The following is a 24,768-nucleotide window of genomic DNA, read 5'->3' as shown; positions in this document are numbered from 1 at the left end:
CCCAGAAGTCTGTGTTTCTTCCTCCAGGCCAGCCTCGTGTGATGCCGTTTCAACCCATATGACCGGTGCAGCAAATCACAGGCTGTAGCGGCGGTCACATGGGAAAAAAACAGCATGCTCTTTCTTGCCGCGGTTACGCCTCTCACCTCACATTGAAATCAATAGGAGGCAGAGAAAGCGTTTTTCACTGCATTTTTTGCCATCAGCGCTCAATGGCCGTGGCGAAAAACGCAGCGTAACACGCCACGAAGATTGCGGCAAGAAATTACAGACAGGTCAAAATCAGGAATTTTGAGGCAGATTTTTCTGCCTGTAAAAACAATACGTGTGAACAGGGCCTTAGACATTTTCATTCCAGGATTTCATCAGTGTAACGTTTTGTATGTTATAAATGTCAAGCCAGGAGTACAGATGATGCAATCTTTAGAAATTATTTTGTTTTTCCAGAGTGTCCAAGTTGTTTAGAAAATAAAAAAAAAAGGGGTTGGTGACCCTGGTTACAATATATACTTCTGGATATGTGTTACCTGTTAGTATTACCTTTTAATATTCTGCTGCTACTATTAATTGTAATTCAATATTTAGACCAATTGATAGATATCTGAAGTTAGTATCAAATACAATAAAAACATTGGTAAGTCTTATGTGTCTAGTTGAAGTTAGACAACCAAATGTAAAATATGATGTTTTCACTGAAAGTACATTCTTATCAACATTTAAATCGCAAATTACAGGGCACTTAAAGCTCTACCCATCCTGCCTGGGAACACTACCAAAATCGTTAACCGCCCCAAAAAATCTTCAGGAAAACCCCTTTAAATGCAGATTAGAATAAACCTTGTCCCCTTTATGGTCCGGTTTGCAGGACAGTCCCACAAAAATAAGGACATTTAGCAAGTATGCAAATAAAATCTCTATAGTTATTTTAGGCAATGAAGGTGTCTGTGATATGAGTCTCAACTTCCATATAAGTATTATTAAAGAGGAAAATAAAAAAGAGTAATTAAAAGCTATGGGTGATACATGATTATTGCTTGAACTCCAATATACAAATATGAATAAATATTGCATAAAAACAACCTAATCATATATTGACTTGTGTGTTTAGAAACAGAGAATTCTCAATTATCTCCAAAACCAGCTACAGAGGATAATGTCCAAGATGTACCTCTCAATCTTTTCTGAAGGACACAAGGAACACAAAATAATGAAAGCTCTGCAGAACACATTGACTATATGGATAGAAAAATAAAGGGTAAATCTGAAAATAGAGAATGTCAAAAACGTTTTAAAATAGCTCAAAGCAGTCAATGGAAGATGTGGAGAGGCTTCAAGTAGGTCATTACTGAAATTAATGTCAGGAAGTCTCAAAACAAGTCTTCCTATGATACTTTATCTTACATATGTCCAGTTCTGATAATCTCCAGAAACATTTAATCACTTTATTTTTTACTAGTCATAACTGTATACTGACACAAATTCCTTTTTTCTAATCAGTTTTTATTTTCTGATTGTTTATATTTTTATTTTCTGTACATGATTATGGGGGTGAGTTCCTGCTCTGAGCTGTGAACAGCATTTTAGAGATTTGCTTTACAGCAGCCACATAGAAAACCCAGTCAGAAAACCACTCATTGACTTCTATGGAAGAGTGTTGTGGGCATGCTCTGTGTGCAGAGTTCATGTGCAGGGAGGGAAAAAGGTTAGGAGGATTGTAATCCTGCCTGTGAAAAGTGATCTCTGCAGAACAAGAAGTGTTAGCCTATTGTGAGGCTCAGTGGTCAGCGTGAGAACTGCAAGATCAATATTTTTTTTCGATACTGATAGTAATAGATTGTTTTATGGAAAATGATAAAACAAAAATGTAAGGGATTAGCTTTTTTACCCTTATTATTGAGACTGTTCCTGTTATTTCCACCCTTGTTATTGTGTGCGTGTAGCCTAGTGTTTAGAGGTTAAACTCTAACATTAACTATCGCCACTACATGTCATAGCAGACACCAGGAGGAAGTGAGATAAGGGAACTGGTTGCAGGAAGTAGAGTCGGTGTGTGTGTGTGTGTGTGTGTGTGTGTGTGTGTGTGACTGAGAGCTCGTGGAGGGTTAGAGGAACTGCTGAGCTTATTTTACGACAGCAGGCCACACCCAGCTAGCGTGAGATTTGCCGGTAGGCTGGAGAAATTCAGTGAGAGCCATTGCTATTTGACCAGCCGTGGCTGTGCCCAAAAGCATGCTGAACCTAGAGTGAGAGACTGGCCAACTGTTGATTGTAACTGTTCAGAGTGATTCCTTAAAGCCTCAGACTTGGACTAAAGACTGTGTGTGCCACTTCATGACGTGGGAACTGTACTCATGTATTGTCCGGAGAAATGTGGGCAGTTGGAATCACCTTATAGGTAGTGTCGTAACGGCTATGAGAACCTACTGAGTTGCATGGCGTTCTCAATACTACATAACTGGTACAACCGCATGCTGGTGCATAGGCGAGATAGGCTGTGGCAAAGAGTGACCTCACAGAGAACGACAGTGGCACGGCAGAACAGGCTAAGAGACAACAGTTACTTTGGCGCAACTCAATTTGGTGGGACATCAGGCATACTTGTTAGGTTCACCGGCCTCGGTAAGGACGGCACTGAAGAAAATCAAATTGCTTGAAGTGCCCGTATTCTCAAGTCATACTGCGAGAATTTTATAAATCTATTGATCTGCAACAATTTGTGATTCATTCGAAAACACTGTTTACACACCACCATGTTTGACACAAAAACTTGATTTAAACAATAGGTCATTTTGTCATGATACATTTTCTTTATATGTATATTTTTGAATTATAATATTATTATTTTCTAAGCCTTACTTTATAATCTCTGGACCATAGACAATTATGGCATATCCCCAGGATATGCCATGATGATCTAATAGGTATAAGTTTCACCCCAGCAAACCCCACTTATCTTAAGAACATGTAAAGAATGAATGGAGTGGCACTGCAAATGCGTGGCTCTCTCCACTTAGCAAACTTGGTAGCCGTCTCACCAGGCAGTATGTGTGTCGAGGAACCCCTATTATCAATATAGGTGGGGGTCCCAGAGGTGGGACTTGCACCTATCAGATATTTATGGCATGTATCTGTTAAACATCAATTCAAATTTAATTCCTAATTTGTGGTTTTCAATTACAAAAATACATTATTAACCACATATAGACCATTGTCAGTAAAATATATTATGGTGTCTGTAGTAAACTGATTAAAGTAATAGTCTGTAATTGTGAATCCAGGTTGCAGGATCTTGTGGGATTATTTGCACAAGCTCCTTGAGGACAAGCGCTATGAATCATCCATACGGTGGGAAGATAAAGAACTGAAAATCTTTAGGATAGTGGATCCAAACAAGCTCGCCGCATTCTGGGGAAATCATAAGGTAGTTTCCATATAATGTATTACCAACATAAAAATAAATGTAAACACAACCAGGCAATAATTACTTAATAATGTTTACTGGTAGGTTAAGTTGTTTAACAAGATGGAAACAAAGGGAGTTTTCAGCATTTGAACTGTTATGGTGCGTGAATTATGTGGAGAATTCTAAAGTACAATAAATTCCTGGCAACTGTGATATTTGGGACAGTGAGGGTACGAAATTTAGGAATCCTCCTGACAATGTCTGAAGTGCAGACAATCATTTGCATTGGCTGGCTTCTAAATCTGATTTTATGTATTGCCTCAAGGGGACTCCAATAACACTTACTGCAATTGTGCGTGTACACAAAGTCAGGGCAACCACTGGCGTCAGCTGCTTACTACAAAAATTATTGTCTGGTATATAGACAAAATGTAGATGGAAACCCGACGGCACTCATTAAGTCAATGGGTCCAGTCTGGCGCTGTTGGTTTCCATCAGGCAACAGATTAGGCGCTTCCTGTATTCTTATTGTTCTGCTCCTTTAATCGAGCTGAACAACGGAACACGGAACGCATATGTGAACAGAGCCTTACTGACTAACCGTTACAGGCAGTCTGTACACTATAGAGGTTAGAAATGACACCCGAAACACAATACAGGGTCTTAAATAGTGTTCTGGGCACATGCCATCACATGCTGTGAATTTTTTTTTGCTGATATCGCTACTTTCATTTGCAATTTGCTGCCAGTAATACAGAGATTGTTTGGTGAACCTCTTAAACTGCTTAATTTTGCTTAGAATCTCGCATTTAGGCTGGATTCACACGACCATGTTACGTCCATAATGGACGGAACGTATTTTGGCCGGAAGTCCCGGACCGAACACAGTGCAGGGAGCCGGGCTCCTAGCATCATAGTTATGTACGATGCTAGGAGCCCCTGCCTCGCTGCCGGACAACTGTCCCGTACTGTAATCATGTTTTCAGTACAGGACAGTTGTCCTTCAGTGAGACAGGGACTCCTTACATCGTACATAACTATGATGCTAGGAGCCCGGCTCCCTGCACTGTGTTCAGTCCGGGACTTGCGGACGAAATACGTTCCGTCCATTACGGACGTAATGTGCTCGTGTGAATCTAGCCTAAGTGTATCCATTCGCTTATCTCTACCTAACAATAGTTGCATAGTACATAGCAACAACACTGCAGCAGTACAAAGACTGCATTCATCAAAGCCATAAAATGCATGAAATAGGACCGGCAGTTTAAAAAAATTGCAATCTGCCTAAAAAATGTGCAGTTTATAAAAACATTCCCCTCTATGTAAAATCTGTATGCCGAAAAGCATTCAGAGACTTAGATACAAGAATGTACTCTTCATGTGATATTAATTGTGGTATAGAAGTCAGAACATCACCTAACGTCAGGAACTGAACTTCCTGGATTTGAACTCTGGACTCTCCATTCTTGCTTTACAGCATCCACCGGTCTGCTACAGAGATCCTTGCTTGTTCTATCCTTGTTCCAGCCATGTGTTTGCTGATCTTGGTGATTTGTTATGGATTGCACCTGCTATGTGGCCAATCACAGTATTTGCTGCCCTATATTTACCCACAACTTTGTACTTCCTGTGCCTGATTATTTTGGCTTGCCAGTAATCCAGCTACTGTGCGTTTAACGTCCATTGTTTTCCTGTGTACTGAACTCTGCATACGTTTAGCTACAGCTGATCTCTCGCCCCTGTGTACCGAACTCTGCGTACAAATGACCGTGGCTTATCCCTCTGTCGATTGTACTACTTCCAGGGGCGTAGCTAAAGGCTCATGGGCCCGGGTGCAAAAATTCAGCTTGGGCCCCCCTACCCCTCCCCAACACCACCATCATCAGACCCCTGCGCGTGCCTGTGCCCAAACGCCTTGCCCAACAGCCCCCATAGTATAATGCTCCCATAGCTACCCCCACACAATATAATGCTCTCATAGCTACCCCCACACAATATAATGTCCCATAACGTATAATGCCCCCCCATAACAGCCCCATACTGTATAATGCTCCCCATATCAGCCCTCACAGTATAATGCCCCACATAGCTGCCCCGATACATTATAGTGCCGCCCATATCAGCCCCCATGCAGTATAATGACCCCCATGTCAGCTCCCCATAAAGTATAATGCCCCACATATCAGCTCCCCATACAGTAAAATGCCCCCATACCAGCTCTCCATACAGTACAATGCCCCCCATATGAGCTTCCCATACAGTATAATGCCCCCCCATATGAACTCCCCATACAGTATAATGCCCCCCATATGAGCTCCCCATACAGTATAATGCTCCTCTATATCTGCTCCCATACAGTATAATGCCTCTCATATCAGCTCCCCATACAGTATAATGCCCCCCATATCAGCCCCCATACAGTAAAATGCCCCCATATGAGCTCCCCATACAGTATAATTCCCCCATATGAGCTTCCCATACAGTATAATGCCCCCCATATGAGCTCCCCATACAGTATAATGCCCCCATATCTGCTCCCCATACAGTAAAATGTCCCCCACATGAGCTCCCCATACAGTATAATGCCCCCATATGAGCTTCCCATACATTATAATGCCCCCCATATAAGCTCCCCATACAGTATAATGCCGCCATATGAGCTACCCATACAGTATAATGCCCCCCATATCAGCCCCCCATACAGTATAATTCCCCCATATCAGCCCCCATGCAGTATAATACCCCCCATATCAGCCCCCACACAGTATAATTCCCCCATATCAGCTCCCATGCAGTATAATGCCCCCCCATCTTATCAGCACCCATGCCATATCAGCCCCCATGCAGTATAATGCTCCCCCCTGCAATATCAGCCCCCCCGCATCCTTCGCCTCCTCCGGTGTGTGCTATGAGTGACTCAGTGCAGACAGGCGCGATAATGTCGCTACATCTCGCCAGCCTGCGTCGAGCAGCTCAGGGGACAGTAAGTGCTGGATCAAGGAGACGTCAGCTCCTTGCTCCAGCATTGAATGGAACCAGGACCTCGGTGAGTGACTCGCGACCCCCCGGAGGTCTTCACACGAATCCCAAAGGGGACGCGACTCACAGTGTGTAATGTATTATGTTGTATTGTGCAGTTTGCGGTGGAGAGAGGAGGGGGGCTGTCATTTAATGGGCCCCCCTCTCCACGCAAACAGCACAATACAACACAATACATTACAAGGCAACACAATACATTACAATACATTACATTACAATACATTACAAGCTAACACAATACAACACAACACAATACGTTACAATACAGACTCTGCAGCTCACCTGGAGGCCTCCGCACCGGCTCTTCCACTGCACTGGCTGGAAGACGTGTCACGTGACAACACGGTCACATGGTACATTAAGTGTACCATGTGACCGTAACCAGGAAGTACCGGCTTCACGGCACAGAAAATTAATTTAACAAGCATGCTGTATGGCAACGGAGGCCCGTGGGCCCCCCAGGCTTAGGGGCCCGATCGCAACTGTGACCGCTGCGACCCCTATAGCTACGCCACTGACTACTTCATCTGTAGCCTAGCCGTCATTTGGAGACTATCCTGGGGACTGGGCCCTGGGAATCCTAACCCAATTATGGCTATTCCATATTCCAGCTTGCTGCATGTCACAAAACAACGCTCAGTCCGTACTTACCTGGGAAGATGGTTTCAGAGACGGGGCAGGAGCTCCCTCTAGTGGCTGGAATGCGAGGATACATGCCGGAGCTCCCTCTAGTGGCTGGAATGCAAAATACAATCTAGAACTCCCTCTAGTGGCTAGTACATGGCATTGTAGCTTTGACTAAGGACCCTAGCGGTCTGAAACGCGTAAGCGTGGTCCCGGGATCTTTGTTTTAAACCTTCTGTTTTAAGATGACCGAATAAACCATTTAACTTTTATACCGAGTGCTGGATACATCTTTCATTGTTCACCTCCATTACATGGCATTACCTCAACTCTGGTAAACTCCCCCCGGACATCACATGACGCCTAACTATAGGACAGCCCATATAAGCCTCTCTCTGAGCACCAACAGGTGCCAGAGTACCAGGTAATTTCTACCTAGCTCCAGCATTGTACTATACCTGAACTGACTTCCTGTGTTACGACTCTGCATGTATCTCTGACCTCTGCATCTGTGCCTGTGATCCTAACCACACTATTGTATCCTGATCCTAGGCTGCATCCGTGGTAACATCTGCACTGTTCAAGGCCACTTATTTTAAAGGGAGCGATCTGCAGATTCCCGGCACCAAAGTCCAAACAACCTTGCGGCGATCCCTGGTGAAAATCGGGGTTTTTTTTTGTATCGACGCCTCAGTGATTTTAAGCGCTTCTAGAAACTGGCAAAAAGGAATCCCATCCTTCCTCCTAAAAAGTTCCTGAACCAGTGTTCTATCCATTTTGGGTTACTTCCGGGAAATTTTTCCTCTGACAAAGCCGAAGTGGCCTTCATTATCTCCCTGCTTTCCGGACAGGCCTTGGCATGAGCCTCTCCTTTGTGGGAACAAAATGACCCTGTATTATACAACTGTCAGGCCTATCTTGACACCTTCCAGAAGATTTTTGCTGAACCGGGAAGAGTGTCATCTGCCGCAGCCTCCTTGCTACGTCTCCGTCAGGAATCCATGACCATTGTCCAGTATGTGGTCCGGTTTCGGACTTTAGCCTCTGAACTGAAGTGGAACAACGAGGCTCTGATGGCAGTTTTCTGGCAGGGGTTGTCCAATCCGATTAAGGATGAATTGTTCTCTCGTGAACTACCTCCTTCATTGGACGAGTTGATTTCACTATGTAACAAAGTAGATATCCGTTTCCGAGAGTGAGCTATTGAGCAGCGGAGATCCAGATGTTTCAATTTCAAGTTGGCTCCAAAGTTCCAAGCACCTGAGGTTCCCCCAGAAGAACCAATGCAGTTTGGGCGTGCAAAATTGTCCCCGGAGGAACGTGAGAACAGAATGAATGTGCCTGTATTGCACTGCACCCAGGCACCTATTAGCTTCCTGTCCCAATAGGTCAGGAAACTCCAGAATCTAGACAAGGAAGGAGAGCTTGTTCTAAGTCCTCTGTGCTTCTCTCCTGTACAGAAAAAAGAGACATCGTGCTTCACTATCCCAGTGCTCCTGCACACACCCGTAGGGATTAAACACATCTCTGCCTTCCTAGGCTCTGGAGCTTTATCACCTCAGCTCTTGTATCTGTGAGGAAAATTCAGATTAAATTACTTTCTGGTCCCTTTTCTCTGGCGGGCATCGATGGAAATCGGCTGCCAGATGAGGCTATCCAGGCCCGTACCAAATCACTCTTCATGAATGTGGGAGTCCTGCATCAGGAATTTATTGACTTTCTTGTGGTCCCTAAAACCATCAGTCCAGTTATCTTGGGATACTATGGTTGCAAATTCACGCCCCACATATCGATTGGCAGACACGGGAAATTGTATCTTGGAGTTCTAAGTGTCACTCGTCCTGTTTGAAGAAGGTGACCCCTCTTAGACAACTGATTCCTCTGTGCACCTGAAAGCTTGAGGGTATCATCCCCCGCAGTACTCTTCCTTCACAGATGACTTCAGAAAGTCTCAAGCAGAGAAACTTCCTCCCCATCGTCCCTGGGACTGCACTATTGACTTGCTCCCCAATAGAACTCCTCCTCGTGGGCAGACCTACCCTCTCTCGCTAACCGAAACTCAAGCTATGTCTGAATATATCCAGGAGTATCTTGAATGGGGGTTTATCTGACATTCCTCTTCTCCAGCTGGCGCAGTGTCTTTCTTCGTGGAAAAAAAAAGACGGTGGTCTTCGCCCATGTATTGACTATCGAGAATTGAGCGAGATCACTGTCAAGAATAAGTATCCACTCCCTTTGCTCTCCAAGTTATTTGACCGGATACATGGTGCAACAGTGTTCACTAAGCTCGATCTGTGAGGCGCTTACAATCTCATCCGCATCGTCTGGCGTTGAATGGAAGACAGCCTATAACACCAGGGATGGCCATTACGAGTACTTAGTCATGCCCTTCGGCCTGAGTAATTCGCCCGCAGTGTTCCAGAGTTTCATAAATGAGATTTTCCGGGACATGCTGTACCACTTCGTTGTCATTTATCTGGACAACATGATCTTTTCCCGTTCCCTTTCGGATCACCGCAACCACGTGCGCCATGTCCTAACCCGACTGAGAGACTATCAACTTTATTGTAAACTGGAGAAGTGTCACTTCGAACAATCCTCCGTTCCGTTTCTGGGATACATTCTGTCGGGCACCAGACTCAAGATGGATCCAGTCAAGGTCCAGGCTATTCAAGACTGGCCTCAACCCACTGGGCTAAAGGCCGTTCAGAGCTTCGTGGGGTTTGCCAACTATTAAGAACCATGGACCCACATCTCAATGGATTTTGTTACCTATCTCCCACCATCTAAAGGGTACAATACCATCTAGGTCGTGGTAGACCGAATCTTCCAAAATGGCGCATTTCACCCCTTTGAAAGGCTTACCCTCAGCGGCTGTCCTGGCTTCTATTTTTATCAGAGACATTTTCTGTCTTCATAGCTGCCCTCAAGAGATTGTGTCTGACCCAGGGTTTCAATTTACATCACGGTTCTGGCAAGCTATCTGTAAAATAATGGGAGCTAAGCTCAATTTCTCCTCAGCCAACCTCCCACAGTCCAACAGACAGACAGAGAGGGTAAACCAAGACCTTGAGAAATTTATAAGACTCTACCTCTCTCCAGCTTAAGACAACTGGGTAGACCTCCTACCGTGGGCAGATTTCGCACATAACAATCTGTTCCACGAATCGTCATCTGAGTCCCCATTCTTCATCAACTATCAGAAGCATCCACGCCTTCCCACTTTTCCAGCTCTTCCCATCTCTGATGTCCCAGCTGCGGATTCCTGCATCCGAGAATTCTCGGACATCTGGTCTCAGGTAAAGACTAATCTTCAGAAAGCATCTGCCAGGTACAAATCCCAGGCGGATGAAAGACACAAAGTTCCAAGATGAGGACCAGGGAACAGAGTCTAGTTGTCCACTCGTTTTATCATACTCAGAGTGCAAACTATGAAATTTGCCCCACGTTACATCGGGCCGTATATTATATCCCAAGTAATAAACCCAGTAGCCTACCGCTTGTCCTTGCCTCTGTTCCTACGCATCCCAAATGTCTTCCATGCCTCTCTCCTTAAGCCTGTAGTCCTCAATAGATTCTTGTCCTCTCGGGCACCTCCCAGTTCCATCCCTGTTGATCAGCATAAGGAATATGAAGTGGATGAAATCTTGGACTCCAAGTTATCCAAGGGGATCTTGCACTTCCTCATTAATTGGAAAGGCTACGGTCCTGAGGAGCGCTGTTGGATCAAGAATTCGAACGTGCATGTCCCTCAACTTTTAAAGAAGTTTTATAAGAAATTTCCCGACAAACCGGTTTTGGCGTGTTCAGAGCCCACCCCTAAGGAGGGGGGTATTGTCACAAAATGATGCTCAGTCCGTACTTACCTGGGCAGACGGTTTCAGAGACGGGGCAGGAGCTCCCTCTACTGACTGGAATGCGAGGATACATGCCGGAGCTCCCTCTAGTGGCTGGAATGCAAAATACAATCTGGAACTCCCTCTAGTGGCTAGTACATGGCATTACCTAAATTCTGATAAACTCCCCCCTGACGTTACATGATGCCTAACTATAGGACAGCCCATATAAGCTTCACTCTGAGCACCAACAGGTGCCAGAGTATCAGGTCATTTCTGCCTAGATCCAGCATTGTACTATACCTGATCTGACTTCCGGTGTTACGACTTGTATCGCTGACCTCTGCGTCTGTTCCTGTGATCTTGACCAGTGATTGTATCTATTGTACCTAGATAATGGCACAGCAACCTATTACAGGAAAGTCAATATATTAAAGTGAAACGATCATGCTATACATATTATATATGCTGTTTGATCTGAGTGCATCATGTTATAGAGCAGGAGGAGTTGAGTAGATTGATATATATTCTTGTGGGATAAGATTAATTATAACTTGCAGTTTATCATTCTCGGCTTAGGAGTTCAACGGGTGCAGTGACTCAATGATTGACAACCTTTATGACATGCATAGAGAGATAGCTAGCAGGCACTAAGGACCATCCACTGGATTCCTAAGCCTAAAATTTGTAGGGATTTTAATAATTAAATTAGTAGTTATAATAAAGAACAAGCAATGAAAAGTTGTCCCAATTTTAGTCTTTTATACATGTTTTAACAGCAACTAGACAGCTCTTTGTGTTTTACTGTCTCTTAGTAAATCACAAGATGTTTGACATTATCAGTGCCACATTGGTTATGATACATTTTATTTATATGATTTAAAAAAAGGCCACTTCTTGCAGCAGAATATTATCACAAGTTGAAAAAAATAGCCCATAAACATAGTGAGAATAAATAATTTTACTTATTTCCTGCAGAATCGACCAAACATGACCTATGAGAAGATGTCAAGAGCCCTGCGACAATACTACAAAATAAACCTTTTAAAAAAAGAATTTGGACAGAGGCTAACCTTCAGGTAAATTCTTGTTGAAACCATAAGGATTCTTCCCTTGGTGTTAAAGGGGTTTTCCTGTACAGTAATATTGATGGCCTATTCCTAGGATAGGTCATCAATATATGATTGCTGGGAGTCCGACTCTTGGCACCCCTTCTAAATGATGGGGCCGCTGCTCTCTATTAAGTTCCACGTCCCCTTTATTGTTTACCCAGGCACACCGCCATACATGGTTATGGCTATGCCTTGTTCTACAGCTCAGTCCCATTCACTTGAATAGAACTGAACTGTGGCCCATCATTCAGCTGATCATGTGGGTGCCAGGGTTCGGACCCCTAGTAATTAGATATTACTGGCCTATCAGTAATTACTAGTAGATATTACTGGCCTATCAATGTTACAATCTTGGAAAACCCCCTTAAGTCAAATGAGTAATAATACTGGCCATTCAATATTGAAGGGTTAAAAATATAGTTTTTGGACCCTGTAACCCAATAACATATAATAATTCCCAGAATGTCTACATATAATAATTTGCATACATCTTTTAGATATTTAGAACACTGATATTGGAGCTGAAAATGATTATTACAAAAATAATGTAGCACCTGAATAATAATGCATGCGAATACATTCGCATAAATGTCCTTCAAGTTCAATCAGGGGAAAAAAAGAAAAACGCTCATAACGGAAGAGACAATACACACTAAAGGAGAAATAATTAGTTCCTGACCCTGAGTAGTAAACAGGATCAGCTGCCATTTAATGTGTGAATCTCAGAGTTTGTAGCCTGTATAGAGCATTTATATTTTGGAAAACTTACCAGAAGAAATCTTAAAGGGGTTGTCTGGGCACGGGTCAGTTTATCATCCTGATGATCTATCCACGGGATAGGTCATCAGTATATGATCATGGACACATGGACCCCGCACAGATTTGTTGCTCCGCTGCCTCCGGTCACCGGATGTTATGCAGTGGCCAGTGGCGGAAGCAGATGGCTCCGTACACTGTAAAGTGGCTGTACTGAAGTCCTCCAACACTGCTCCTATTCATTTGAATAGGTGCAGAGCTGCAGAACCGCAGCTCGCCACTATATTGTGACCGGAGCCATCTGCTTCCGGCATGGACATCCACCGATCATATACTGATGACCTATCCTATGGATAGGTCATCAGTACGAAAAACCGCCCCGTGTCCGAATAGTCCCTTTAAGTTCTATTTATCCGCTGCTTCAAGATAGAAAGACTCATCCTTTTACGCTGTGGTTTCTATTAAATATATCCTCATGTATGATAATAGAGCACTTGATAATTTTTATTATTATATGATAACTTGGGACCATGTTGCACATTAAACACCCTAGTTCAAGTTATTTATTCTCTTTAGAATATATTCAAGTCAAAATATAGAAGCTACTAATTGAAACTTATATACAATTTTATAGAACGCGAGCCAGTTCAAAGTAACATCATATTTTTCATGGGACATGGGTTCCCTCTAGTAATAAGTGGAGCATTATGTGTAGATACATAAAATAGTATTAGTGTCCCTAGGCATGACATGTTTTGCTATAACTGCAGCGTCTTCATGAGTCCAAGACATAACAATACTTAATTATGAAACACTCTAAGAAGGACATCAAAAGAACAAAAGTGTTGTAATGATGGGGGTAGGGAAATGGACAAGTGAGCCCTAATCTACCCGCCACTCTGTCCCTGCCTACTTGCAACGACCCGCCCTAGGCGACGGGGTACAACTGGGCGGCGGTCCCTACGCTCAGTAAGTGAACGAGACAAACAGACAAGGGTAACAAAGCTAATGGAAAAGGGGCAGTTGCCCACGGCAACACCGTGAGCAACAAGAGTGGTGAACGAGCCGAGTCAAACCAGGAGTGTACGAGGTACCAAACGCAGAGCAGGAGAGTAGTCAGTAAGCCAGGGTCAGTATGGAGCAGGATCAAATAGTCAGAAGCTGTAGCTGGGCCGGGAAACCACAAGAGAAGAATCACAAGCAAGGAGGAACAGGAAAGGCAGGTATAAATAGACAGAGGGCGGAAGCTAGCTCCGTCTGGCCAGGCTGCGATAGGCTCTCCCACTCCTAAGCCTGCCAGCCTGAGTGGTGGAAGCTGGAGTCAGTCTCAGAGACATAGACTCAGGTGCAGACTGATTGCCTATGGGCGTATCCACAGAAGTTGTGCCTGGCAGATCCTTTACAGTACCCCCCCTTTTATGAGGGCCACCGGACCCTTTCTAAGTGGACCTGGTTTATTGGGGAAACGGAGGTGGAACTTCCTGACCAATACCCCAGCGTGAACATCCCGGGCGGGTACCCAAGTCCTCTCCTCAGGCCCGTATCCTCTCCAATGGACCAGGTACTTGAGGGAGCCTTGGACCATCCTGCTGTCCACAATCTTGGCCACCTCGAATTCCACCCCCTCAGGGGTGAGAACGGGAACAGGAGGTTTCCTCGAGGGAGCCAAGGAGAAGGCCCACTCTTGGGGCCCTTCCTGGAGCCGGGACATAATTATACCCACCCGCTGGCTCTCAGAACCTGAGGAGTGAGGTTTTAAGCGAAAGTAGAGCCTTCAACTCTCCCGAAAGGAGAGAAAAGTCTTCCGGTCCCCTGAGAACCGGTCAGGCAACTTGAGGTGGGGTTCAAGAGGTGAGGTGAGGGGCACTACCATGGTAGCGTCAGGCTGGTTGACCCTCTGAGCCAGGGCCTGGAACTGTAGGGAGAGACCCTGCATTTGCTGGGCCAGGGTCTCAAGGGGGTCCATAGTAGAGTCAGGGACCAGGGTAGACTAGGTAGTGAGGCTTGTGATTATGTAATGATGGGGGTAGGGAAACGGACAAGTGAGCCCTAATCTACCCGCCACTCTGTCCCTGCCTACTTGCAACGACCCGCCCTAGGCGACGGGGTACAACTGGGCGGCGGTCCCTACGCTCAGTAAGTGAACGAGACAAACAGACAAGGGTAACAAAGCTAAGGGAAAAGGGGCAGTTGCCCACGGCAACACCGTGAGCAACAAGAGTGGTGAACGAGCCGAGTCAAACCAGGAGTGTACGAGGTACCAAACGCAGAGCAGGAGAGTAGTCAGTAAGCCAGGGTCAGTATGTAGCAGGATCAAATAGTCAGAAGCTGTAGCAGGGCCAGGAAACCACAAGAGAAGAATCACAAGCAAGGAGGAACAGGAAAGGCAGGTATAAATAGACAGAGGGCGAAAGCTAGCTCCGTCTCGCCAGGCTGCGATAGGCTCTCCCACTCCTAAGCCTGCCAGCCTGAGTGGTGGAAGCTGGAGTCAGTCTCAGAGACATAAACTCAGGTGCAGACTGATTGCCTATGGGCGTATCCACAGAAGTTGTGCCTGGCAGATCCTTTACAAGTGTTCAGGAATTCACAAGGAAGAGACTGGCCAAAAATGTGATTCTTGGAAGAGTAGAAAGGAAACACTTCTACTTACTTAGAGTAGCATTAATGCTCGTCTCATATTTGCCAAAAACAACTGGATGAATGCCAAGCCATATAGAATAAGGTTCTATCAGACAAAACACACAGGGTTCATTATAACTGGCAGAAGATAAAGAAGGCAGTTTATAAGTAACAACATCATACCAATGGCTAAACTGCATAAAGGTAAGGTTATTGAGGATACTTTGCTGCCCCTGGACCTGGACAACGTGTCATTATTTTAATAAACCACTAATTCTGCACTGTACTATAACATCAGTTCAGTCATGAGTGTAGTACACTCTTGTCTCTGCACAGTAGAATGGTATAGCCCATGTATTATTCCTAAGCAATTTTTCCTCTAAGCTAGGGCTACAGGGCGACTTTTGGCAGTGACACCGGTTGCATGGCCAAATATTGCTGTGTGCCTCTGTATTGCAAATAATTTAAATGAATTTGGATGAATTGCAAACCGCAGGTTGCCGCGACCCTGACCCTAACCAGTAGGTCCCAACACAGCCAAATTCACTTTAATTACGTGCGATTCACACAGGGGCACACAGCGACCTGTGTCGCAGCTAAAGTTGCCATGTAGCCCTATCCTTAAAGGGGTTTCCAGAGTTAAAATGTGTTTGTGTTAATGCTTTTAACTTATGAATGCAAATCCAATTGTAATGTATTTACTGTTTCCAAATTGGCCCCTTTTCCAGATACTGGCGTGGGGCACATGCCTGGGGACGTCACTCTCTGGCCGCTGTGTTGATCATCAATTTCCTTCCGGGTATACAACTAGTCACTAGCGATGTGCCATGTATGGGTTGTTCTATTATACAGCCAGTAACGCGCATGCGGGGTACAGGCTGTATTTCAAAATAGCCCATACACGGCACGTCACTAGTGACGTGTCGTATACCCGGAAGTTATTTGATGATAAGAGTGACGTCACCAGGCATGTGCCCCACGGCAGCATCTGGAAACGGGGCGAATTTGGAAACTGGGCGAATTTGGAAACTGGAAGTACATTACAAATGTATTTACATTTATAAGTTAAAAGCATTAACACATACACGTTTTAACTTGGAAAAACCCCATAAAGCTGCATGGCAGTGTGGCTGCGCAGCTTAGAAGCTTCCCCCATAAAGGGGTTGTATAGACTTAGATGCTTCCCAGAAATAGCTCCACTCCTGTCCATCTGGTATGTTACGTCTGGTATTGCAGCTTCTCATGTATACAAATTGCCGTTGTTATCATATAATTTAATAGAAATGGGGCTTGTTTTTTGCGGAGCGAGCTTTCGTTTTTATTCATACCATTTTGAGGTACATAAGACTTTTTGATCACTTTTTAATTCATTTTTTGTGGGAGATGAGGTGATCAAAAAACAGCGATTCTGGTGCTTTACATTTTTTTTTGTTGTACTGTGTTCATTGTGCTGGTTAAATAATGTTATATGTTAGAAGTTCGTACATTTATGTAAGCGCCGATACCAGCTATGTTAATTTTTTTTTTACTTTGCATTTGGGGGAAAATGAGAATGGTGTTTTTTTAATATTTTTATTTTTTATACAAAAAATCTTTATTTAACTCTATTTTATTTTAGTTCCCCTAGGGGACTTGAACCAGCGATTATTGGATCACTTGCATGATATACTGCAGTAATAATGTACTGCAGTTCATCATGATTTTTATAGGCTCCAATTAAGTCTTACCTCTGAGACAAATCAAGCAATCAAGGCAAGAAATCCAGAGAGGCAGGAATCAAGAGAACCTGGACAACAGATTCAGCAGTGGAGCTGTCCAAACTTTCAGATGGCTGAAAGAGAAGAGCTACTGCCTGAGACGCAGAAGTTTCTGGGTTCAAATTCTATCAATGCTCCCTTTTTTCCAAGATGTCCTCTGGACGCCCTAGGGGCTTTTGTTTTTGTTTTTTTTAGGTTATCTCTGATTAAATTCTTTTGTAAGTTTAGAAGCATGAACATTTTGCATCAAAAAAGCAGGATGCACATTCATAGATTTAGGAAGATTTAAATGAACAGGACTTCATCAATTTGAGCGAAAATTAGCTTTCCGGTGTTTATCAGCAGCCTATTTAAATACATGTTTAGCATCGTGCAAACTCTCAACAATCTTTTCTTTAACCTTTTGTAAGATCCAGCTATTATCAATTACATCTAATTTCATGAACTTAGATGTGATTGATAATAGCTGGACCTGAGTGTTAGAGACACACAAGACCAGCGTTCACCGAGACCTGACAGATTCATCTTTGACCGCAAGATACAGCTTCAATGTATACAGGGTACATAAAAGCTTTTTCCGTAAAGCCGATGTAGCATATTACGGGTTCATGGACTTGCTATTGAGCCCTTACTCCGATTTGTGTTTTATTTTTTTTTATTTTTTCACTTTTTCTTCACTATGGGGGCTGCCATTTTTTTTTACCATTTCTGTATGTGTCGATTAATGACACATACAGACATGGAATACGGCAGCTACAGTCCCATAGTGAATGCGAACGGGGCCCGTTCCATCCACTATGCTGTACGCCGTCTGTGTGGGAACGGCGCATGCGCCGCTCCCACACAGTCCAAGTTGAACTGTGCGACGTCCGGCGCCATTTTCCTGTGGACCGGAAGTCGCGGCCGGACAGTAAGATTACTACTTCCGGTCGCGGCTTCCGGACTTGTGCAGTTGGAGCGGCGGTAGCAGACGGAGCGGACGGACCGGAGGGAGCGGCGGCGGCAGGAGCAGGTAAGTTATTTCTATGTATGTTCGTGTTTCAGTGTGTGTTTACTACTGTATGTTAACCTACTACACTGTGTGTTAGCTCAAAAAATGGCGACACACAGTGTAGGAGGTTTGACCGTTCAATCCCCTCGTTTCTCCCGGCACTAGCCAGGATAAAGGAGGGGGGTTCTGAGAGCTCACTAGAGCGAGTGAGTTTTCTCAAATTTTGCAGCATAAAGCAATGTAGTTGCTTTACCACATGCAATGCTGCAATTTTGGGAATTGCTCCATCTAGTGACCAGTGCTGGGAAATATTATAAATTAGAATCTAATTTATAATATTTCCTGACTCGTGAAAAAAATAAAAAAATTAGAACAATGTCTAATCACCTATACACTAACTGTTTAGCTAAAAAAAAAAAATGTTTTTCTAGCGACACATTACCTTTAATGTTGCGATTTCAATGTTGAAGGGTGTATTAGGCCATGCCTCTGGCGCGGCCGAATGGGCATGTAGCCAGGGCACGTCTGAGGGCCTTTGTTAGGCCCCCGACTGCCATGGCAACCCATCAGCGGCCAGCGATTGTGTTCGCAGGCCGCCGATGGGTTGACAGAAGGAGCCCCCTCCCTCTGTGAATACACTAAGTGACACCAAACAATTCTAACACCATTACTAAAAATGAAGTGATCAATCTCTCTACACATCCCCTCACTCAAATTCAAATACAGGTCCTGGAGAGGGACCTGTCCTTTGTCCTGACGGAGAAATTTGACTCCTTCGTCTGGACCAAGGACATAGCCCTATTCTCCAGAAAACTGCACTGGCATAAATTTTTTTGTGAGAAAAATAAAAGGACCTGTCAGGACTTTCATTTGGATCCTGTTGATCTAGACACAGCAAATGACGTTGTAGATCTCTTGGAAGATAATATCAGAGACAGAAGCAAGGGACCTTTCACTAATCTAAGATCGACAAGTACCAAAATGCCACCAATATGTAATAACCCAAATATAGAGATTTTCAGGAGACTAGTAGAGGAGGATCTAAGGGCTCTTGAAGGCCAGGAACCTATACATAGAAATATGACAAGGGAGGAATCTAGAACTCTGAATAATCTATCGGCAAATAAAAAAATAACAATAAAACCTTCTGACAAAGGGGGTAACGTAGTGGTGATGGACACGGGCCCCTATCTAGATATGTGCAACACAATTCTCTTTGACTCAGCAACATATCATCGATTGCAAGGCAGCCCTTTGGAAATATTTATGGGAGAACTGAGGATAATTCTGGAGAGGGCATTACAGAATGACATCATTAACCCCTTCAGGACGTAGCCCTTTTTCAAATTTTCACTTTTGTTTCTTTCTCCCCACATTTCAAAAGCTATCATTTTTTTATTTTTCCATCTATATAGCTATACGAGGGCTTGATTTTTGCAGGACAAGTTGTAGTTTTTCATGGCACCATTTATTGTACCGCATAATGTACTGGGAAGCTGAAAAAAAAATATTTGAGGGGTGAAATGGGCAAAAAGCAGTAATTACGTCATATTTTGGGGGGTTTTGTTTTTACGGCGTCCATCAGGCGTTAAAAACTACATATTCACCTTATTCTACAGGTTGATAAGATTACGGCGATACCAAATTTATATGTTTTGTTTTATGATTTACCACTTTTTAAAAAATAAAACCATTTGCTAAATTTACTAAAACTTTTGTGTCGCCGTATTCTGAGAGCCATAACTTTTTTATTTTTCCATCAATTTAGCAATGTGAGGGCTTAAGTTTTGCGGGGCGAGCTGTAGTTTTCACCCATACCATTTTGGGGAATATGTGACCTTTTGATCATTTTCTATTTCATTTTTTTGGAGCGCTAATGTGACCAAAAAACATCAATTTGCGTGTTTTATATATATATATTTTTACAGCATTCACCGAGCGGGTTAAACAACGCTATACTGTCATAGTTCAGACTTTTACGGACGCGGTAATACCAGTTATGTTAACTTTTATTTTTTTTAACATTGATTTAGTGGAAAAATGTGAAAAGGTTTTTTTTTTTAACATTTGATACTTTATTGTTTTTAGAACATAACAAAAATCTTTATTTAACTGTTTTTTTACTTTTTTTATTAGTCCCCCTAGGAGACTTGAAGCAGCGATTGTTGGATCGCTTGCATGATATACTGCAATACTAATGTATTGCAGTATATCGTGATTCTGACAGTCTCCTTTGAAGCCCTGCAGGCGGAGCTTCAAAAGAGTACAAAGATGGCGGACCTTGGGGCTTTTGTTCGGCCCCCAGACTGCCATAGCAACCGTTGTAACCGGCAAACCGTGCCGCTCGGGGGGGTGCGATCGCGAGTTTGAGGGGGCGCCCCCCTGATTCTAACACTTTAAATGCCACGGTCGTGATTGATTGTGGCATTTAAGGTGTTAAACGGGCGGAATCAAAGTGAACTTTGATTCCACTCATTGCAGGGAGGTGTCGGCTGCGTGTAACAGCCATCACCCGCTGTGTATGGAGCGAGCTCAGCCCGTGAGCTCGCTCCATACTTCCCCTTAACCCTCATCACGTACAGTTACGTGATTTTGCGTGAAGGGGTTAGTAAAATGGAACACCAATTTCTATCCCAAGAAAATCCCAAAGTGGCAACTTTTTATACAATTCCGAAGATACACAAAGGGACTAACCCTCTCAAGATGAGACCTATAATCTCTGGGTTTGACAGCCTAAACCAGAACATAGGAATATACATTGATAGAATCTTGCGCCCATTTGTGCTGAGTCACCCTTCATACATTAGAGACACTACAGATTTACTTCTAAAACTAGAGGGCATAGTCATGGAGAATAACATGATTTTTGTCTCCATTTATGTTGTAGCATTATACAGTTCAATTCAGCACCAGTTCGGATTGGAATCTGTTTCCCACTTTTTGAAAATGAGAGGAAACCATCTTATTGCACATAATGCATTTGTTATGGAATTATTGGAGTTCAACTTGACCAAAAATGTATTTCTGTTCAAGGACCATTACTTCCACCAGCTCAGGGGCACTGCTATGGGAAGCCCATGCGCCCCCTCATATGTGAACCTGTTCCTGGGCTGGTGGGAGGCAAATATAGTCTTTGCACATACCAATAGCAAATGGCATGAATCAATAGGCCTATGGCTGAGATTCATTGATGATATTTTCATCCTATGGATAGGTAACCAAGAAGAATTCCGGGACTTTATTCGTGACTTAAATACTAACCAAATAGGACTTAGATTCACCTCAGAGAGTGATACAGATAACCTGGCCTTCTTGGATGTGGGAATCTCAAGGGGGGATAAAGGTAGGATTATAGCTGATGTATTCAGAAAGTCTACCACAACAAACAGTCTCCTGAGGTGGGAGAGCTCCCAACCATATGCCCTAAAAAAATGGTATACCTAAGAGACAATACCTCCGCTTCAGGAGGAACTGTTCTAACATGAAGACTTACTACAAGCAGAGGATTTGAGAAACAGGTTTCTACAGAGGGGATACCCCAAGAGAATCCTGAAAGAAGCATTTAACAATGCAGTGGGAATGAAAAGATGTGACCTTCTGATACCCAATAAAGCAAAAGAACAGAAAGACAACATGATGCGCATCATAGGGACATATGATGGTTCTCACATAGAAATAAGGGAAATAATTAACAAGCACTGTGGAATATTAATGGAAGATGAAGACCTTAGACAAGCTATAGGTGGGAGACCCCAAATCACATTCAGAAGAAGCAAAAGCCTGAAGGATAAACTAGTGTGAAGCCACTTTGTAGATGAACCCCCTGAAACATGCTGGCTCCTGGGGACCTTTAGATGCGTTAGATGTCTCGCCTGTGAAGCAGTTTGTAATGTCCGTGGCTGCGGGCTGTCAGCTCCGTTCTCCCCCTGACAGCCGCAGCCACGAGTCGGCAAGCGCTGGCCCCAGCCTCCTCCTCAGGAGAAGCCAGTGCTCGCGTCTACTCACCACAGCCGGATCCCGTAAAGGGGCATCGCGTGCACAGGACCTCGTTCATGAACCTTGACCGGTGAGTACTCTGGACTATAATAGGGGTCCAGCCCCCTAGTTCTATGCCTGAGCTTTGTTGTGTATTCCTAGTCTGTCTTGCATATGGCCCCCTAGTGTTTCCTGCTCCCAGTGTTCCTGTATCCTATTACTTGTATCCTGATCCAGTCCCCTGCTGCGTTGGATACCACGCATGTTCTGCTTCTCCACACCTGACATCCACCTGCTGCCAAGTTCCTGCCAAGCCTGCATTGCTACTGTCCGAGCTGCCACAGGTACCCTATACAAACTATAGACTTTGACCTGCGTCCTGTAGGCCAGCTGCCTTACCGCCAAGACGGTACGGCCCAGTGGGTCCACAGACCCTTCGTGACAGTAAGCTCAGGCTATGGACCCCGCTGGTCGACCAAGACCATGACGACGTCACAGGAGATGCGGGCGGATTTGCTGGACCTCCAGTCTCTACAAGAACAACTCCTCCAGGCTTTGAACATTCTCGTAAGTCAGCAGGAGGCACGAGCTGCCGTTCCTCCTACTACACCTCCTGGTAGTGTTGATCCTCAGACTACACCTCCTGGCAGTGTCGATCCGCGTTTTTCTTTGCCTCTTTTCTTTGCCGCTATGATGGAGACGCAGGTTCCTGCCGTGGATTTTTGAATCAGTGCCAGATCCACTTCAGCCTGTATTCTAGGGCATTTTCATCTGACGGCGCAAGGGTCGCTTTCATCATCTCTCTCCTCACTGGCAAGGCCGTTGCATGGGCAAACCCTATCTGGGAGAGACAAGGACCAGAGACCCGTGACTTCCAAGCCTTTCTCCGGACTTTTCGAATGGTGTTTGAGGAGCCTGGACGTGTCTCATCTGCAGCGGCTACCTTGATTAAACTACGCCAAGGAGACACCTCCGTGTGCGAGTACGCCATCCACTTCCGCACCCGGGCCGGAGAACTGTTATGGAACAATGAGGCCCTGGTAGCTGCATTCTGGCATGGACTGTCTCCTAAAATTAAGGACGAACTTGCCGCTCGAGACCTGCCATCTACCCTGGATGACCTCATCCTTCTGTCCGCCCGGATTGATATGCGGATCCGAGAACGCCTCCAAGAGGTTAGTCGGGAGGGAGACCCTCCTAGTCTGGTACCTACTTTGCAGCAACCCCTGCTGTCCTCAGATGTCGATCCTCCTAAGGAGTCTGTGATGATGGACCAAGGTAAGCTATCCACCCAGGAGAGACAACGTAGACGCACTTCGGTACTTTGTCTATATTGCGGCTTCGGTGGCCATCTTGTGCGCCTGTGCCCTCAAAAGCCCCAAAGCCTAGGGTTGCTAGGAGTTGCAACCCTGGGTAAAAAAGGACTTCCGTCCAAATTGTCCTTACCCGTGACCATAGTGTCTGGCGGGAGAACGCATCATGTCTCTGCGTATCTGGACTCTGGATCCGCTGCAAATTTTATCCGTAGAGACCTGGTGGACCTTCTTCAATTGCCTACTACCCCTATGGAGAGCCCGTTGACAATTGCTTCAGTGGATGGCCTACCCCTGCCAGACCCAGTTATTGCTGTGACCAAACCACTGAGGCTCCAAGTAGGGGCTCTCCACTCCGAACTGCTGTCATTCTATGTCCTACCCAGAGCCGTTGACCCTGTGTTGCTGGGCCTGCCTTGGCTCCGATTGCATGCCCCAGTCCTCAACTGGAACTCTGGAGAGGTTCTCCAGCGGGGCACCGAGTGTCACAATCATTGCCTGGGACAGATTAGTTCGGCTCAGCCTCCTGTGCCTCAGTCACTGGCAGGATTGCCTAGTCATTTTACTTCATTTGCGGACGTCTTCAGCAAGAAAGAGGCGGAGACACTGCCCCCACATCGGGAATATGACTGTCCTATCGAGCTGGTTCCTGGTGCTTCCCTTCCCCGTGGTAGGGTATATCCTCTCTCTCTGCCAGAGACTCTGTCTATGTCTGCCTATGTTAGAGAGAACTTGGAGCGGGGCTTCATATGCAAGTCTTCCTCCCTGGCAGGAGCCGGGTTATTCTTCCTCAAAAAGAAGGATGGTTCTCTTCGTCCCTGTATAGACTACCGAGGTCTCAACTAGATCACGGCGAAAAATAAGTATCCATTGCCATTGATCTCAGAAATATTTGATTGTATACGTGGTGCCAAGATTTTTTCCAAGTAGACCTGCGGGGGGCTTACAACCTAATCCGCATTCGCCAGGGTGATGAATGGAAGACTGCATTTAACACCCGTGATGGACACTATGAGTATCTAGAAATGCCCTTCGGCTTGTGTAATGCCCCTCCGGTCTTCCAGGAGTTTATTAATGACATTTTCCGTGACCTCCTCTATGTTTGTGTAGTAGTCTATCTTGATGACATCTTGATTTTTTTCTCCAGATCCTATGACTCATCAGAAGCATGTCCGTCAAGTCTTGCTGCGGTTAAGGGAGAATAATCTGTACGCCAAATTGGGGAAGTGCGAATTTGAGAGAGATACTCTACCCTTCCTGGGCTACATCATCTCGAATAGAGATCTCAAGATGGATCCTGAAAAGGTAAAGTCTGTCCTGGAATGGCCACGTCCTCAAGGCTT

At 44.7% G+C, this 24,768-nt stretch overlaps 1 protein-coding gene across 1 annotated transcript in view; it reads left to right on the top strand.

Moving 5' to 3' along the window:
• The first annotated feature begins 1,154 nt into the window (after positions 1 to 1,154).
• LOC142682168 (transcription factor ETV7-like) overlaps positions 1,155 to 24,768 on the top strand; it is a 66,971-nt gene continuing 43,357 nt past the window's right edge. The window contains exons 1-3 of the mRNA XM_075847299.1: positions 1,155 to 1,255; positions 3,279 to 3,421; positions 11,881 to 11,981. Of these exons, the coding sequence (XP_075703414.1) occupies positions 1,237 to 1,255; positions 3,279 to 3,421; positions 11,881 to 11,981 (263 nt within the window). The 5' untranslated portion in view covers positions 1,155 to 1,236. The remainder of the gene's footprint in view (positions 1,256 to 3,278; positions 3,422 to 11,880; positions 11,982 to 24,768) is intronic.

Source organism: Rhinoderma darwinii (assembly GCF_050947455.1).
Source record: "Rhinoderma darwinii isolate aRhiDar2 chromosome 2 unlocalized genomic scaffold, aRhiDar2.hap1 SUPER_2_unloc_9, whole genome shotgun sequence".
In the NCBI taxonomy this organism is placed as follows: domain Eukaryota; kingdom Metazoa; phylum Chordata; class Amphibia; order Anura; family Rhinodermatidae; genus Rhinoderma; species Rhinoderma darwinii.
Note: the sequence above shows the minus strand (reverse complement) of the source record. Positions and strands in the feature narration are given on the sequence as shown.